This window comes from Sminthopsis crassicaudata, chromosome 3, assembly GCF_048593235.1.
Source record: "Sminthopsis crassicaudata isolate SCR6 chromosome 3, ASM4859323v1, whole genome shotgun sequence".
NCBI classification, from domain to species: Eukaryota; Metazoa; Chordata; class Mammalia; order Dasyuromorphia; family Dasyuridae; genus Sminthopsis; species Sminthopsis crassicaudata.
In genome coordinates, this window is record NC_133619.1 from 381,973,585 (window position 1) to 381,993,873 (window position 20,289).

The 20,289-nt window shown below is 33.4% G+C and overlaps 1 protein-coding gene across 3 annotated transcripts in view; it reads right to left on the reverse strand.

Annotated features, from left to right (window-relative positions):
- Nucleotides 1-20,289, reverse strand: part of LRP1B (LDL receptor related protein 1B) — a 2,473,587-nt gene that overhangs the window by 373,058 nt on the left and 2,080,240 nt on the right. For all 3 annotated transcript variants that reach the window (XM_074301983.1, XM_074301982.1, XM_074301981.1), the window contains 4 exons: nt 19,888-20,080; nt 19,079-19,204; nt 13,360-13,488; nt 10,487-10,606 (listed from right to left, as the gene is read on the reverse strand). In XM_074301983.1, coding sequence (XP_074158084.1) covers nt 10,487-10,606; nt 13,360-13,488; nt 19,079-19,204; nt 19,888-20,080 — 568 coding nt within the window. The remainder of the gene's footprint in view (nt 1-10,486; nt 10,607-13,359; nt 13,489-19,078; nt 19,205-19,887; nt 20,081-20,289) is intronic.

The window sequence follows — 20,289 nt, forward strand, 5'->3', positions numbered from 1 at the left end:
GGGAGGAGCTTGCATGCTTAGGAGGAACAAGTTCATTAGTTGAAGTAATTTTTCCCAAAAGCCCTTGTGTTATCCCACGCCCATTCTCTGGGAAGATAAAAGAGGGCGGCATTGGAGAGAAAGAGAGTCTTGTCTGGACCAGATTTGAGGAGGCTCTTTGGAAGAAGTCTCTCCTCTAGACCAGAGAGCGATCGGCAGTTTCTGGAGACAACAGCACATTACACTTATCCACTTTATATATATATATATATATATATATATATATATATATATGTTTTAATTCTTCTGGAAGCAACTAGGATAAATGAACTGTGTGGCCAAACATTAAAACAACAACTTTTTTGTTGTTTTGCTAATTTCTTTCTTTTTTTGTTTAGTTTCTGTTTTGTCTTTTTTTTTGTTTGTTTGTTTAATTTAATTGTTTAATTTCTCTTTTTTAAGAAATTATAGTGGGGGGCGGAGCCAAGATGGCGGAGAGGAAACACACGACTCAGTGAACGTCCTCACTCCCTCACAACCAATTAGATAAATTAAGTCTCAAAATTAGCTCAGGATTGATAGATACCACAAGGACTGGAAGCACGACTTACCAGCTGAAGAGAATCTGGAGTTTCAACAGGAAAGGTCAGTTCTCAGGGGAGGAATAAGAAAGACCAGCACAGACGGTGGGGTAGGGGCACACTGCGCCCATTGCGCTGGGAGGGGCTCTGGGATCAGAGAAGCCACTGAGGTAAAGGAATCTGGCACAGGCTGTTAGCTCTTCTCTGCTAATTATTTAGCAGTTCAGAAGAGAAAGCCAAAATATTTTAAAACTCAGATTATATTTTCCCCAGACCCTGGGGGTGACTCGGCACCAGGGGGTGTGGCCTCAGCTACCTCCTGAGAATAGTTAAGAGACTGACAAGTGGGTGGATACGGCCCAAGGCAACACACACGGCCTAACTTAGCTGGAGGGAGTGGAACTCAGCTCCAGGAAGTCCCAGAGAAGCGGAACCTTTGAACTAGGGACCGCGGTTTCTGGCAGACACTTCCAGTTTGAGCGCAGGGGCTTCTTACGTCACCTGCTGCAGACACCCACTCCCCACCCGGACACATAGCCTGGGCTTCCTGCAGTCTTCACTATTCTACGCCCTCGAAGCACAGCAGTGCTAATCACCTCTGAGGCACTCCCAGGGAGAGGGTGGGGAACTCTCTCCCAGAGCTCTCTCTTAGCTCAGGCTCAGGAGCCGCTGCATCCATCCCTTCTGGGAGGAAGCTGGTAAAGAAGTAAATAATTTCCTACCCCAGAGACAGACCCCAAAAGATTTTTTTTAAGTATGAGCAAAAAAGCTAGAAAAACCATAGATTCCTTCTATACAGAGAAAGAGCGGGTGTCCAACCCCGAGGAAGTTGACAGCAGAGAATCAGATAACAACCTAAAGGGGAACGATTCCTGCCCCCCATCACATAACTCTCTCCTAGAAGAAGCTCTTAAGAAATTGAGGGAGATCTAAGAAAAATGGGGCAAGGAAAGGGAAGTTATGATAGAGAATAACAATGTCCTGAAATTGGAGTTGGAAAAAATAAAGAATTCACAGGAGATGCAGGGAAACAAAATTAGTGAATTAGAAAAGGTTAAAAAAACACAGGAAAGTAGGATATCTGAATTGGAAAAGATAAAAAAGTCTCAAGAAAATAGAATTTCTGAATTGGAAAAAGAAAATAATTCTCAAAAAAAAAAAAATTAGGGAAATGGAAAAAAACTCAATAGAGCAAAATAATTCATTTAAAAACGAAATTGGGCATTTACAAAAAGAACTAAAAACTGTGAAAGAAGAAAATAACTCCTTAAAAGTCAGGATGGAACAAATAGAAATGAATGATTCACAGAGAACCCAAGAATCAGTCAAACAAAACAAAAAAAATGAGAAGCTGGAGAACAACGTCAAATACTTACTGGGAAAATCTATAGACCTGGAAAATAGATCTAGGAGAGATAATCTGCGGATTATTGGACTTCCAGAAAACTATGACCAAAAAAAGAGCCTAGATTCTATTTTACAGGAAATTATCAAAGAGAACTGTCCAGAGATAATAGAAACAGAAGGGAAAGTAGATGTGGAAAGAATTCATCGAACTCCTTCTGAAATAGACCCTAAAAAAAGAACACCACGGAATATTGTGGCTAAGCTGCAGAATTACCACACAAAGGAGAAAATCCTGCAAGCAGCTAGAAAAAAACAATTTAAATACCAAGGTGCCACAATAAGGGTCACCCAAGATCTGGCTGCCTCCACATTAAAAGATAGAAGGGCCTGGAACCTGATATTCCGAAAGGCAAAAGATCAAGGACTGCAACCAAGAATAAACTACCCAGCTAAGTTTAGCATCTTTTTCCATGGAAGAAGATGGTCATTCAATGAAACAGAGGAATTCTATATGTTTCTAAGAAAAAAACCAGACTTAAACAAAAAATTTGATCTACATCCACAAGACTGAAGAGAAACAGAAAAAGGTACACAGAACCCTTGAGAACTGTAACTTTGTTGTGGGTATATAAAAAATACTCAAGGATAATTTGATTTTACTGATATAAAAGAAAAAAAGGGGGGTGTGGTAAAGGGAAGGAGGTCGGTTCAGAAAAAGGGGAAGGAGTGATAAAAAGAGGGAAACTACATCCCAGGAAGAGACATAGAAATTACACCATATCTGAGGGAACTTAGTGAGGGGGAGAATCATTGTGTGAATCTTACTCTCATCAGAAGAGGCTCAAAGAGTAAATAATTAACATATTTGTTTTTCAGAGAATTTTCTCTCACCTCATTAAAAGGGGGGAGAGGAAAAGGGGAAAGAAAAAGGAGAATAAGTGAAGGGACTTGGAGGGAGGGGGGAGGGATCCTAAAAAAAAAAAAAAAAAAAAAAAAAGAGGGAGGGTTGCGCGTCACAAGGGGGGTCTGTAAATTAAATATCGGGGAGGGGGATCAGGGGGGTCAAGGGAAAAAAGTATAATCTGGGGATAATACGATGGCAGGAAATACAGAATTAGTAATTTTAACTGTAAATGTAAATGGGATGAACGATCCCATCAAACGGAGACGGATAGCAGATTGGATCAAAAAGCAGAACCCTACAATATGTTGTCTACAGGAAACACACTTAAAGCAGGGAGATACATACAGAGTAAAGGTAAAAGGTTGGAACAGAGCTTATTATGCTTCAGGTAAAGCCAAAAAAGCAGGGGTAGCTATCCTTATCTCAGATCAAGCAAAAGCAGAAGTAGATCTCGTTAAAAAAGATAAGGAAGGAAACTATATCCTGCTGAAAGGTAGCATAAATAATGAAGCCATATCAATACTAAACATATATGCACCAAGTGGTATAGCATCTAACTTTCTAAAGGAAAAGTTAAGAGAACTGCAAGAAGAAATAGACAGTAAAACTATAATAGTGGGAGATCTCAACCTTGCACTCTCAGATTTAGACAAATCAAACCACAAAACAAACAAGAAAGAAATTTAAAAAGTAAATAGAACATTAGAAAAACTAGGTATGATAGACCTTTGGAGAAAACTGAATGGCAATAGGAAGGAATATACTTTCTTCTCAGCAGTTCATGGATCCTATACAAAAATTGACCATATATTAGGACATAAAGATCTCAAAATTAAATGTAGGAAGGCAGAAATAATAAATGCCTTCTTCTCAGATCACAATGCAATAAAAGCTACATTCAGTAAAAAGTTAGGGGTAAATAGACCAAAAAGTAATTGGAAATTGAATAATCTCATCTTAAAGAATGACTGGGTGAAAGAGCAAATTATAGAAACAATTAACAATTTCACCCAAGATAATGATAATGATGAGACATCATATCAAAATCTTTGGGATGCAGCTAAAGCAGTAATAAGGGGAAATTTTATATCTTTAGAGGCTTATTTGAAGAAAATTGAGAAAGAGAAGATTAACGAATTGGGCTTACAACTTAAAAGGCTAGAAAAAGACCAAATTATAAACCCCCAACCAAAAATTAAACTCGAAATACAAAAATTAAAAGGAGAAATCAATAAAATTGAAAGTAAAAAAACTATTGAATTAATAAATAAAACCAAGAGTTGGTTTTATGAAAAAGCCAATAAAATAGATAAACCTTTGGTAAATTTGATCAAAAAAAAGAAAGAGGAAAATCAAATTGATAGTCTTACAAATGAAAAGGGGGATCTTTCCACCAAAGAAGAGGAAATTAGAGAAATAATAAGGAGTTACTTTGCCCAACTTTATGCCAATAAATTTGATAACTTAAGTGAAATGGATGACTTTCTCCAAAAATATAGGCTCCCTAGATTAACAGAGGAGGAGATAAATTGCTTAAATAGTCCCATTTCAGAAAAAGAAATAGAACAAGCTATTAATCAACTCCCCAGGAAAAAATCCCCAGGGCCAGATGGATTCACATGTGAATTCTACCAAACATTTAAAGAACAATTAGCCCCAATGTTATATAAATTATTTGAAAAAATAGGGGATGAAGGAGTCCTACCAAACTCCTTTTATGACACAGACATGGTACTGATACCTAAACCTGGTAGATCGAAAACTGAGAAAGAAAATTATAGACCAATCTCCTTAATGAATATTGATGCTAAAATCTTAAATAAGATATTAGCAAAAAGACTTCAGAAAATCATCTCCAAGATAATACACTATGATCAAGTAGGATTTATTCCAGGAATGCAGGGCTGGTTTAATATTAGGAAAACTATTAATATAATTGACCATATTAATAATCAAATTAATAAGAACCATATGATCATCTCAATAGATGCAGAAAAAGCATTTGACAAAATCCAACATCCATTCCTACTAAAAACTCTTGAGAGTATAGGAATAAATGGATTATTCCTTAGAATAATCAGGAGTATATATTTAAGACCGTCAGTAAGCATAATATGCAATAGAAATAAACTGCAACCTTTCCCAGTAAGATCAGGAGTGAAACAAGGTTGCCCACTATCACCATTACTATTCAATATAGTACTAGAAACGCTAGCCTCGGCAATAAGAGCCGAGAAAGAGATTCAAGGAATTAGAGTAGGAAATGAGTAAATCAAACTATCACTTTTTGCAGATGACATGATGGTATACTTAGAGAACCCCAAAGACTCTGCTAAAAAGCTACTAGAAATAATTCAAAATTTCAGCAAAGTGGCAGGATACAAAATAAATCCACATAAATCCTCGGCATTTTTATATATCACTAACAAAATGCAACAGCAAGAGATACAAAGAGAAATTCCATTCCAAACAAATGTTGAGAGTATAAAATATTTGGGAATCCATCTACCAAAGAAAAGTCAGGAATTATATGAGAAAAATTACAAAACACTTGCCACAAAAATAAAGTCAGATTTAAATAATTGGAAAGACATTCAGTGCTCTTGGATAGGCCGAGCGAATATAATAAAGATGACAATACTCCCCAAACTAATCTATTTATTTAGTGCTATACCAATCAGACTCCCAAGAAACTATTTTAATGACCTAGAAAAAATAACAACAAAATTCATATGGAAGAATAAAAGGTCAAGAATTGCAAGGGAACTAATGAAAAAAAACTCAGAGGAAGGTGGTCTAAGTGTACCTGATCTAAAGCTATATTATATAGCAGCAGTCACCAAAACCATTTGGTATTGGCTACGAAATAGACCGGTAGATCAGTGGAACAGATTAGATACAAAGGACAAAAAAGGATACATCTATAGCAATCTAATCTTTGACAAACCCAAAGATTCCAACATTAGGGATAAAAATTCATTATTCGGAAAAAACTGTTGGGAAAACTGGAAATTAGTATGGCAGAAATTAGATATGGATCCACACTTAACACCATATACCAAGATAAGATCAAAATGGGTCCATGATTTAGGCATAAAGAGGGAGATAATAAATAGATTAGAGGAACAGAGGATAATCTACCTCTCAGACTTGTGGAGGAGGAAGGAATTTATGACCAGAGGAGAACTAGAGATCATTATTGATCACAAAATAGAAGATTTTGATTACATCAAGCTAAAAAGTTTCTGTACAAATAATACTAATGCAAACAAGATTAGAAGGGAAGTAACAAATTGGGAAAATATTTTTAAAAACAAAGGTTCTGACAAAGGTCTCATTTCCAAAATATATAGAGAACTGACCCAAATTTATAAGAAACCGAACCATTCTCCAATTGATAAATGGTCAAAGGATATGAACAGACAATTCTCAGAGGAAGAAATTGAAACTATATCCACTCACATGAAAGAGTGTTCCAAATCACTACTGATCAGAGAAATGCAAATTAAGACCACTCTGAGATACCACTACACACCTGTCAGATTGGCTAAGATGACAGGAACAAATAATGACAAATGTTGGAGGGGATGTGGGAAAACTGGGACACTAATACATTGCTGGTGGAGTTGTGAAAGAATCCAGCCATTCTGGAGAGCAATCTGGAATTATGCCCAAAAAGTTATCAAACTGTGCATACCCTTTGACCCAGCAGTGCTACTACTGGGATTATATCCCAAAGAAATACTAAAGAGCGGAAAGAGACATATATGTGCCAAAATGTTTGTGGCAGCTCTTTTTGTTGTAGCTAGAAACTGGAGGATGAATGGATGTCCATCAGTTGGAGAATGGTTGGGTAAATTGTGGTATATGAAGGTTATGGAATATTATTGCTCGGTAAGAAATGACCAGCAGGAGGAATATAGAGAGGCCTGGAGAGACTTACATCAACTGATGCTGAGTGAAATGAGCAGAACCAGAAGATCACTGTACACTTCAACAACAATACTGTATGAGGATGTATTCTGATGGAAGTGGAAATCTTCAACATAAAGAAGATCCAACTCACTTCCAGTTGATCAATGATGGACAGAGGTAGCTGCACCCAGAGAAGAAACACTGGGAGGGGAATGAAAATTGTTAGCACTAATATCTGTCTGCCCAGGTTGCATGTACCTTCGGATTCTAATGTTTATTGTGCAACAAGAAAGTGATATTCGCACACATGTATTGTACCTAGACTATATTGTAAGACATGTAAAATGTATGGTATTGCCTGTCGTCGGGGGGAGGGAATAGAGGGAGGGGGGGTAAATTGGAAAAATGAATACAAGGGATAATATTATAAAATATATATATATATATATATAATAAAAAAAAAAAAAAAAAAAGAAATTATAGTGATTCCACTTATGTTGGCAAAAAGTAAATATTTGTTGATTTTGAGTGAGATTTTCAAGGCTTGATTAAAGCCAATTGTTCCCAGGAATGAATATAAATTTGTTTTAATTCCTACAATAATACTTTAATTATATACAACAGGGGCCTATGTCCAGTTGCCATTACCCTTTGCAGACACCTTCATTCAAGACATAGAACGTCACTTCAGCAACCAGATGATTACCATTTCTACTAATATTAACGTATTATAGGGAAACATACTGTTATTATAATACACCATTACTGAAAAAAGACATAATTTATGAATTTACTTATTATTTTTCCTGCTATTCACATCTGTTGCAACAACTGTATCAGAAATATTAATCATGTGCACTGAATCTAGGTTAAAAATCATTTATTTTGAATAACTATTATTTTAATAAATTCTGCTTATTGACATTAAGAAAAATCAGAGCAATTTTCATCTATTTAAATTCTTTTAGAAACAAGACTTTAGTCAGCCAATCAATAAGTATTTGTTATATTTCAGCTATACAATAGGCTTTGCAGTTTATAATTGTAACCAAAGTAATAGATTTTTTATAAATCACTTTTTAGACTAAACTTTTTTTCCCTTAGGACTCTGTATGTTAGCTTAATAGTTGTTTCATATTCCTGTTGATAGCATAATGATTTCCCCTGTATTTATATTTATTTCTTATATTCCCTTATTTATATCTATTTCTTAATATCCTATATTCTATTTTTTAAAATGTTCATAATGTTTTCAACCCCTTACTTTCTCATTCCTCTAGTCACATTTCAAAAAAAAAAAAAAAAGTAAATATAACAGTCCTTTTTTCAGGTTTTTATTTCTCTTTTGTTTCCTTTTTTCCTCCATAGAATATAGCTACTTGCTCCCTCTTTGCTATCCTCAGCATTTTGAGTTATTATCTATACTGTTTCCTTGAGATCTTTTTCATTTCTCTATGAAGTAAGCCTATTATTAATACTAGTGTTTAGGTATGTCATAGGTATGCCTTAAATAGCTCTATATCATATTATCAGTTTTAAATGATAGACTCTCAATAAGATACCATAATATCTTTATAGTATGTTTACATAGTACCAAGCACATGGAACATAAAATCATAACAATCCTAAAGTGCATGAAATCAGGGACTTGAAACTGAGGATATCAATGTTGCTGCATTAGGAGCTGATAAAAGGACATGGCTTCCTTGACTAGTTAAAAAAATATATATATCTGAGGCCCATATGGGTACATTATATATTTACAGAGCTAGAAAAGAAGAGCCTAAATCAATAATTTTATAAATGAGGAAACTGAGACCCAAAGAGCTTAAAATAATTAATCATGAGTAGTATTTCTAGGATTATTAAGACCTAACAGACCAAATTGCTATGTCTATGCAAGGATATTCACACAGAAGGAATCAATATCTATCTTGGAAGCAAGAGAGAATCATTTACATTTTTGCATGCCACAATCTAACAAGCAAAAGGAAGAGATGAAAAGCAGAGGAGGAGATTATTTTCCCTATCCCACCCTTCCTCTATTCAGCAAACTCTTCTTAGGCTTAATACTGAATATTTTCTTTCCTCTTTTGAAATTAACTTTCATTTTTACTTTTTACACTAAAAAAGGAAGAAAAGAAAGACATAGGATTTGATTTCATATTTCCCCCTCCACTTTTCACAACCTCAATAGAGGGTTCCAAAAAGAGAACTTCAATAAATATGTTTAAAGATTAAATTACCTTTTAAATTTGTCAATAAATATTAATTGAATGACCTCAATTTACAGGTCAATAGATTTGGTGATGAGAGATGAGATTTAAAATAGAAAACAAAGGCCTAATGATATTATAAAGCTGTAAGTTTATCAAACACTTTAGGATTTTCAAATTATTTTACATATATTATTTAATTTAATTATAGGGAATAATTTTATCATCTGATTGTTAAAACAAAGTATATTAATAGAAGATCTAAGGTCTTTAGGCAACTCTCTAAGACTATGAAATTGCTGAGAAAGTGGTAATCTCAATTGGAGAGGAAGTTCCCTCAACAAAGAACTCACTATAACAATGGAAATAACAGATATAGTCAATATACTACCCTAGTGTAGGCCTGAGTCCCAAATAATGGCATGAAAAATTTTAGTTCAGAAGATGGTTAGGAGGGTCAGGGAAGACAATGGAAAAAGTGAGACTTGCCACCAAGCTAGAAGTGTGTATTATAACTTTAAAAGGCAGAGAAGGGAAAGTGGAATAGTTGCAGGGATATTGGTCTGTGAGACTCAATTGTTAAATTTTCATTGTTAGTGTTAATGTCATAGAAAAAGAAAAATGTTAGAAATCAGATCATGATTCATTATTTTGCTGATTGTCAAGACTTTAAAAAGTGATAAAAAAAATCCTAATAATGGGGACTGAACTTAATATACTTTTTTCCTCAGATAGTCAGTTCCTCAACATTTACTAGTTCAACCCTAGATAGATGTGATATTTTGGATAGCAACATAATCAAAGATAACTGCTCAGTTTGGTTGCTATGTATAAGAAAATGTATGTAAGAATTGTAGGCAAATAGACCAGAATGGTATGTTGGCAGCAGACATTAGAAGGCTTAAATGCCAGCTAGCTTATAGACCAAATTTATCTTGCAGGCAATAGAGAAATCATTAAGATTTCAGGGGTAAGAAATGGACATAATAAAAACAGGTTTTAATGGCTGATCTGACTGAAATGTGTATGATAGAGTAGAGAAAAGAGACAGGGAAACCAATGAGAAAAGTATTGTATCAATATAGAGATAAAATGATAAGTGTCTGGACTATGGCAATGACAGAATGAAAAAGGAATGCCCAAGTGACATTTCAATGAAAGAATGAGTAGAAATAAATGATTGATATAAGAGGCATACAGAAGAAGCAAAGATCCCTCTAGTTTTTGAGGCTGGATAACAAATTGATGATGAAACCAACAGCAAAAAAGTTAAAGCCATGATGGGAACTTAATTTAGAATGAGTGGATTATGATGAATGAAGTAGCAGACATACCAAGTATTAGGTGATTACACAATACTTAAAGGGAAATGTATAATAAGTAATCTGAGTTGTGGAAAAATCAGAAAGAAAAACATTTAAAAGGAGAGAAGCAGAGCTAATAAAGAAGACAGGATTTATTTGAGATATCATTTTGACAAATTTTTTGACAAAAAATACTAGATTTTTAATTGTGAATCTGTAGAAATTACAACTCATATTTACCTTTACAATCTAATTCATCAGAATTATCTCCACAATCATCTTCACCATTACATAGCTTGCTATTTGGAATACAACGGCGATTATAACAGTATTTGAAACCTCTTCGGCAGCTTCTGTTTTCTGTTATTAAAAGTAAAAAAAAAAATCAGCAAAAATAATAAAAAATAATCTACATTATATAAAGTATAGCTTCTGCATTACACTGTCCCATTTGATCCACAGAAAATCTTTTTTAAGACATTCCAAAAGTCTTAGTTAAGTAGTAAGCTTTAATAAGTTATAAAAATATGATTTGAAATTCTAATTATCATTTTATTTTATATTTATTTAATTTCATGAATTTTTGATAATATAATTTTACTTTTTACAAGACAGAATGCCCTATTAGGTTACATTGTGCATGTGATAATTTGTGACTGATATTAGAGGAAGTATCCTTGTATGACCACCATTAACTTTTTCTCACAGGTCCCATTAAAACTTTAATGTATGCATACAAACCTTTCTCTGGATGATTGCGAGGCTAAGATCACAAATGCAAGTCTCTTAGTTACTAAATACCATCTGATAAAAGGTTTTAAAAATCAACTAGAGTGAAACAATGGCTCCACTGAATTATAATAAGAAAGACATCATTTTTTGAAATTTTAAATAATTAATTTTCCAAATGTTAATTTTTGAATGCTTATAAGATTTATGTTCTTAAAGTTATTAAAACTTAAAACTGTACTCATATTTAATATTATCCTCATTTTAGTATATAGTCAATATACTACCCTAGTGTAGGCCTGAGTCCCAAATAATGGCATGAAAAATGTTAGTTCAGAAGATGAAGTTACAGAAGAGGAAACTGAGGCTCAGAGGATTAGAGAGACTTGGCAAAGATTATAGGGCTAGTAACATGACTCTGAGTACATGATTAAGTGTTTTTAGCAACAGCACCCTAGAGTAAAGTTGGATATGATAGCCTCCTAATGTAGTACATTAAGAAAGGAAACCAAATTCATTGTAGATGGAGTCAGATATTGGGCAGAAGGAAATCTCTCTCTTCTATTTTCTCTATGAAATACTATAAGTATAGTACAAACATTTAATACATATTTGAAACTCAAGATAAATGAATTTAAGTCCTTAATAATTTGTAGTGAGTTACATTTCTGAGTACTAAAGGAACTTTGGAATATGATTTTTCAAAAGCATCTCTTAGAATCAGTGAAAAAAGTATTTGACCTGACTTAGGCAAATGACTCAATTTACAAATAAGAAGGAAAGTAATTTTTTTTTAAATTATAGACTGATAAGCTTAACTTGAATTCTTGCCCAAGTTCAAAGACTTGGGATAGTTTGGGATAGACTAAAGGGATAGTTACAGAGCTCACAAAAAGGGAAATGCTAAAAACTAGCATAGATGAAGCAGGGGAAAGTCATTCCAGGATGATTTTATTTCCTTTTTTTTGAATTGGTCTATTAGACTATTTGATATGAGGAATATCATGGGTATAATATTTGTGGATTTCATTTAATTGAATCCATATATATATAATTCCATAATATATAAGGTAGATCTTAAAGTGCTCCAAAGAGTGGTTATTAAAATAACAATCTTTGGTAGAGTGTCCCAGTATTATGTCATTAACCTGTTCAACATTCTACTTTGATGATAAATGAATAGTCATCAACTTTGTTCACTATGCCTTTTATCAATTGATAAAGTGATAACCATGCCATCTATATTTTCACTCAAGTCCTTAATAAAACATTTTTAACAGCACAGGACCAAGAATGGATCCCTATGGATTTTCATTAGGGACCTTCTTCTTAGTATGCAATGATCCATTAATGACTATTCTTAAAGTCACATATTGATTTTTCATTCCACCTAACTACACTCTGAAATTGCAAACTTCTATCTTGTCTATGAGGATAATATGAAAAATTTGACAAATGCTAGTTGAAACCTGGACAAATGACATTTTAAAAATAACCCTGACTATAAGTCTAGTACTGATTTCAGAAGAGGAAATGTGGTCAATTAAGAATTATTTATTTCATATAAATTATTATGATTCAGTGACCATTGATTCTTTTTAAACAATTCAAGTCATTCTTTTATTAATATATTCTAGTTGTTTGCAAGGAACTGTACTCAAGCAAACCATAATTTTCAGAATCCATTCTGTATCTCTCTCTCTTAAAAAAAAAATTAGAACAGTTGTGCTTTTCCATTCCCTGCTCTCTCCCACTTCACTTCTTTCAAACAAAAGTGATTGTTGCTCAGCAATCAATCACATTCACATTCTCTTTTGGGATCCTATCTAAGAACTGTCTGGGTAAGGTGACTTCAATTCATCCAGTGTGGTCAGGTATTCTCTTATTCTTTCCTTCTTGTTTATTTTAGATTTGAACTTTTTATTAAGCATTTTATATCATCTTTAAAATTGATTAGTAGTAGATTCCTTCCCAGTACTTAAACAAGAAATCTATTTATAAATTATTGAAACCAGGGATATGAATTTAAAGTGGAGAGGGGAAAGAAGGATGAAAATTGACATGGATCCTGTTAAGTGTGGTACTAAAGTTGGTGAATGGAAATAAGTTGTGAATCCCATAAGAGAATTTCAGGTTCTATTATTGAAGAGGAAAAATAATGTATTGTAAATATGTTCAAAGTCAATTTCTGCCTTTGTAAATCATTTTCAGGAATGAATTCAGGAAATACAATAAAATTATCAAATAGAAAACAATCATTTGAAAAGGAATTAGTAATGTCACTAGAATAATAATGATAGCAATAAAACAATAATAGTGTTTCACATAGTGTTTCAAAGTTTATAGGCACACTTGATTAGTAAAGATATGTTTAAGACACTTACCACAATATAGCAGTTTTTCATCAGATTTATCCTTACAATGAACTGTGCCATCACAAGTTAGCTGGTAGTCAATGCACTCACCATTTCCACATTCAAACTCAGAATAAATGTTGCAAGATGAATTCTTGGCTAGAATGAGAATAAAACATATTTTCCCTGTATTAATTTTTTATAATTCAATCAGAAGTAACAATATATGAGCATTTGATTCTGTACACATTAATAAAAAAGTGCCATTGTTTTATTTGAATAAACATATGTTCACTACATGTATCATTAAAACAGTAGTGACATTTGACCTGGGCTATAGTTCATGGCTCATTGGAGAGTGCTAAGCCTGGAGTCAGCCTCAGATACTCACTAGCTATGTGATCCTGGGCAAGCCACTTAATCTCTGTTTGCCTTAAACTATTAGAGAAAGACATAGTAAACCAATATCTTTGATAAGAAAACCAAATATGGTGTAACGAAGAGTTAGATGTGACTGAATAACTTAAAAGGAGAAGCAACAAAGGGTAGTAAAATTTAAGAAGTGAAGACATTGAATTACAGAACATTTGAGTATGTGTATCTTTGTCAATGGCTATTGTTTTAAAAAAGGTGAGGAAGCTAAATAGTGTTTCTTTGAAGTACAGTGGATTGATTAAGTGGTATAATGGATAGAGGGCTAAATATGGCATCAGAAGATCTAAATTCAAATCCAGTCTGAAATACTTAGTATTTGTGTGAATCTAGACAAGTCGCTGAAGCTCTTTATGCCTTAGTTTCCTCTTCTGTAAAGTGGAGATCTTAATAATACCTACTTTCCCGGGCTGTTGTGCTAATGCTTACTTATGTCAGCTCCTGACACATAGTAGGTTCTTAATAAATGTTTAATGACTAATTACTATTATTACAAGAATTTAATGAAATTGCATTTGTAAAACAAACCAAAGAATTAACTAAATTATATATCATAATTCATTATAATGTATATAAATTTATGATAAATTATATGAATTTAATAGTCAAAAGAATCTATAAATATGTAAAATTATTATTAGTATTTTTTATAGAAGAAAGCTAGGAAAGCATTTGTTAATTATATATATACATATATATATATATATATATATATATATATTACATTTTATAGGTCATATTTTGCTGTCTTTTTTGTTTTCATGGAACTTGTTTTTGCCTGACAATGGATATTTTAAAAATAATGATTATCAATAGACTTCAATATATTATTAACAATGCCTTGTGCATAAGAAGTGGTTTTGTATGTGTATTTGTATGTATATCTAATTCAAGATTCTTAAGATGAGAAAGCATATATTAAGATATATATTAAGAGCAATTAAGATAACAACTGGACAGACCAAATATTCCATTACTATCCACACAATGTTGAAAGTCCTGGAGGAAGACCTCCAGTATACAGGGTAGCTCCTTTTTGGATGATTTATGAGAACACATTAACAAGAGTCACACAGATTGAGAAAGGGTGAATGAGTTACAATCTATATCAAAGGAGAAAGTAGTCACATTGATGAAATGACAAAGCCATTAAATCACTAAAGGAGAAAAGTTAAGGCTTCTAAAGTTGAAGGCAGTTAGGGCCTCTTTAGAGTTGTTTATCTGGGAATTTAATTTATGAGTGACCCTTGTAGACAATGCCAAAAATCTCCATTGCTCCCTCTCAAGGTTTTCTGCCTTGCTTAATCAGCATACCCAGGCTCTGCTGTCCCTAGAACTAAAATTGCTACTGCTATACTAAAAGGCTAGAAGTCTCAATTGTTCACTTAGCCTTATCTCTGTGTTTGGGGAGTCATAACCACCAGAGGTCTCACCAAATACTTTCTACTTTACCCTAGTACCTTAAAAATCTCTCTGGGAACATGAGCTGAGATCTCTGATTTTACAGCTTTCACTTTACCTTGTCTTGCTTCTCACTAAAGTTTAAAGCTATATGCCTCCCTGATCCAAATTTCCAGTCCCCCATATCTTCTTTCTACCAAGATTACATTCATCCATAAAATCAAAAAGAAAGAAAGAAAGAAAGAAAAAAGCACTATCTAAATCCCTGGTAGAATTACTTGAGTAGGAAAAAGAGGAAAGCTGACTCTACAATGGGTAAAGTTGAGGGTGGGTTAGGGGGAAGAATAAAGAAGGATGATATACTAGGTAGAATTCAGAATGAATCTTCATAAAAACAACATTACTAATGATAATGACAATGTTGACTGCGTACCTCCAGCATACAAGAGGCTAACCTTTTAGTATAATTGAAAGTGGTGACATAGAGAAATTTCAAGAGAGAGTGAGCTATTTGGAGTTTAGATGCCAGAAACAACTTACCTGGCACAGAAATAGTATTTTGACCAGTTCTCAAAAGGCAAAGAATAATGCAAGGACTTTAAATAAATGAAAAAGCAAAATTAACAACTTTTGGAGACAGTGAGAAGATATAGTCGAGTCATGTTTAGAAGTCCAGGATCAGAGTAAATAAAGATATCAAAAAAAAAAAAAAGTTTTAGTGCAGTTTTAAGTAGTAGTAGGTTAAAATTTTAAACTATCAATGTTAAAAACTGCACTGATACTTTTGGGACACCTTATCTTACCAGAAGGATTGAAAGCCGGGTTTAAGTAGGGTAAAAGTTATGCTCACTTTCAAAACTCAAGGTCCAAATAACCAGATAATATTATCAGGTAATTACAATAATAAAAGATACTGAAAACACAAACTGAAATATTTATATTTACTTGGTTTTCAATGTTAGCTATTTAGGGCTAAGTAGAATTTAAAACTTTCCATGGAGACATGTTTGTATATTAGCATTATCATTAAACTGTATAATAAGTTTTCTAGGACTGTGCTGAAAATTTACCCACTTATAACTTTGTTTCTATGGGAAGATATATCCGGAGGTCCAAAGCAATGCATTGCCAATGAACTTCTAAGCTCTTGACTCCAAATGTTCTCTTTTTAAGCACTTCCAATCAATGCCATGTTGATTCATTCACTAAAGGACTTTAATATTATTAATTATGGCTCAGCTAATTAGAATCCTGTTTATTGTAATGCAGGAAAGTTAGCTTAATTTTAAATTTTTAAAATCATTTTTAATCTTAATTTCTAATTCTCCTCTTAGCATTTAATTGAGACAGTATTAAAATCACTGGTACAGTTTGAACTTTTTAAAGCTTAGAGACTTTATTTTGTAACTATTATTCAGAGTTAAATACCTACTCTACTTTGCAAAAGAATACTTTTTTCATTGCTTCAGGTATCTGCATTTCACTATACTAAATAGCATCTGGTGAAAAGCCTTTACAAACATGGTTTCCTAAATGGTTTTGAATTGACAATCTAAACAAAGTTTAGGTTCCAGGCCTTTAAAACTTCACCAATATCTATTAAAATCAATATAGTCATAGTTATTCCACAAGATGATATGATACTTCTGAAAGTAACTTATTAGAGGTGACAAAAATCTTGATAAATTTCTAAGTCTTTTTTCACACAATATTCCCTACCCCATACCTTTGCAGTACTTTTCGCTAACGTCTAGAAGAGTATAGTCTCTCATAGATTCCTTAATGTCCAATAAAAGGCAGCTCTAAGGCACCTTAGACATGCACCTTTCCTCTTTCCCTTATAGTTTCTTGTCCTCACTTCCACAAAATCATCTTTTATCTATTTTAATACCTGTACACAAACTTTGAATATCCTGATAATTTGTGAGCTTTTTGGTGGCAGAGACCATGTCCCTTGCTTGATATTCCTAGCACCTAACACAGAGCCTAAAATATAATACACAGCAATGTTTATTAATAGATTGATTGAAAGTTCCATGCCCAAGCCTTTTATATGCCCTTCTATTCACTTCTTCCCATTTTTCCTCCTTTTATCAGTATTTTTAAGACAGTCAAAAACAGATGAGTCTTTGGAAGATGAAGCAAGTATCCATAGTGTGTTTTTGTTTTTGTTGTTGTTGTTGTTTTTAATCATTGACTGTTACAACAGGATAAACTCTGCAAAAGTGTTCCAAACTTTCAGAATTTCAGACCAATGGTAGAGAAATGCCAAAATTCACCAACTTTTCCAAGCTGTACAACATGGTTATTTAGCAGTCTTGGCAGTTGTAAGAAATTCAGCAAGAGTCTATAGCCCTATGTTAATACAACTGTTCATGTCAGAATTGATGGCAGCCTGTTTGACCCATTCCTTCTCACCAGTAGAGTGAAGCAGAATGGCATAATAGGGACAGTTTTATCCAATCTATTTTACTACTAGCCTAGGTCTGTGCAGTACACAAATAAGTCTTGCTGTTTTGATTGAAGGCAATACTTTGCTTCCAACCTATAGTGACCTGTGAAGAAACATGAGTGACTCTAATGCTTGGCTTATGCCCGAGGCTTACAGATGGGATTGGATCCACAATATTAAGGCTGTGCCTGCAAAGGCAAACTGAAGTGGGCAGTTTCCACAATTATCTGAGTGTTCAAGAAGGAATTGCTTGTAAAGGAAAAGGAAGATTTGGGAGCTCAAATCACCTAGATTGGCTTGTCTATACTTATAATTCACAGCATCATCACTTTCACTTTGATATAGGCTAGGAATAAATCAGCTTTCCTACATTTATTTATTCTTTTTTTGCAAGGAAAGGATGCTTTTAAATTGAAGTTCCACTCAGTAAAACATGAATGCACATATTCATGTCTTTAGACTCACCCTTTAGACTAGCCCAATAGTTTTAAATGATAAGATAATTATACTATCCAGATGCTATATACATCCTTGTTAGATCATTAATACTAAAGTTCGGGGGTAAGTATAGGATTGATTCACCAAAGGAGGAGCTGAAAAAGATATTTTTTTTCTCAAATCACTTCATTGCTGGGTACTCATTTTCATGACTTTGATATGCAGGGACAAATAAGGTTCTTGTTCTTTTCAAAGATGAGGGGGAAAAAGACAAGAATGTAGACATAGACAGGGGAAATATTAAGGAATTCCCAAATCCTGAGAGTTGGATTCATCATTTTTTGATAGAGATAACATCTTTGAATAAAGTTATCCTTAATCTAATCAAAGGAAAGGGCTTATTTTTCTGCTGTCTGCTATAACTCATGGAGAGATCAGAGCAGTCAAAACTTTATTTTGTCAATCATACTGAAAACTTTGCTGTTAATAAATATAGTGTAACTAGGCTAATTAAGGATTAAAATGCTTTTGTTGGTATAAACATCATACAGGGATACGATGCTGCCTTCTTAATAGTATGAAAAGCATAGCATATTAGTTGCATGATCCAATTTCTCATTTATATAAGAAGACTGGAAGAGGTTTCATTTCAAGGTTCCTGATCCACTGACCTTTAATTAAATATAGAAACCTTTGCATTCAGAGAGTCCAAATTTTTTTTAGTCTCAACTGATGAATGAGTAAAAGCACTTGTTATGTTAGCCTGTAAACCTGTCACTTCATGAGAATGACATAGGCCAATAGTACCTTTGTTAACATTGCTAATCCAATGGCATCTCTGTGATAGAGCTAAAATATAAGTGGGAGCAGAGAACTTTGCTGTAGAGGAGCATCAATCAGCTGTCTCTAACGGTTTTAGAGAGTCCTGAATTTACAGCTTTATGCATATAATGAAGCCATCACAGTGGTCCCTATGTGTGATTCTGAATAACTGTCTCATTTCATATTTCAGTTTCTATTACTTACTCACACATCTGTTGTCATCTAACAATATCCGATCTCCCCTGCACGAACAATTCACCCTCCCATCAGGTGTCAAAAGACACAGGTCATGGCAGCCTCCATTTGCTAATGCACAAGGAGAAAGTTCACCTGTGAATTAAAAAAAAAAAAAAAAAGCTTCTATTAGCAGCATATACCAAATATACACTATGGGTCAATTCCTCTACTAGGGTCATCTAATGATAAATTGATCATAGTTATATATAAAGGTAATTTAGAGCCAAGTATTTTTTTTAAAGCTATACCAAACAAACATTACATAATTCTAACAAGTTGAAAAGTGCATAAACACATATCAACACACACAAAACCAAGAATGGTATGAGATCAAAACCTCTTGTATAATGAAAATCACATAGATATGTAAATGTAGCATTATAAATGGAACAATAGGAGGTTCAAAGGAAGTTATAAATCCATTTACAAAATTTATCTACCAAAACATTTTAATTTTCAATGTAAGCAATTCAATTTGTCTCTTTAGTCAAGGATATGGAGGATGAAATAGAGAGCTATGAAATGGCAGAAACATTAATTTATGAAAAAAAATGATCTAAATGGACAATTCTAAATGAGCCAGATTCAGTGTGGTGGCAAATGAGCTACATTTAGAAACAACATTAACTCCTTCAATTCACTCTGGTATATGCAAATGGTAAAATTTCAAATTATAATGCAATTGCATCAGTCATTTCTGAATTAATGTCCAACTTATGATGAAACCTGGGTGAAATTTGGTGCACTCTATAACAATATTTTCCATTCCAACTTACAGCTATTTGTATCATTGGCTACGGCAATAATGCCCATTGGCTGGTGTGGTATATCAGAACGAAGAACCTTTGTATCTCCTCCTGTGTATTTATTTGAACGCAAAATTGCTCGTCTTCCCCAATCTGACCAGAAGATATAATTGTCATAAACAGCCAAACTAAGGAAAGTCCCAGGTCCAGATTTGACAATCACCTACAGCAAATGACAATATAACAACATTATAAACATTAGACATATTCTACATAGTCTTGTAACAGCTATTTATGAAATGTCTTTTATATGCAGATCACCTTGCTGAGTTCTGGGAAAGATAAAAAAAAATTAAAACTTGGCCTAAATACAGAGAAAGGACACATACTCAAATATTCAAGAATGATGCAATAGTTACAATATAATTGAAT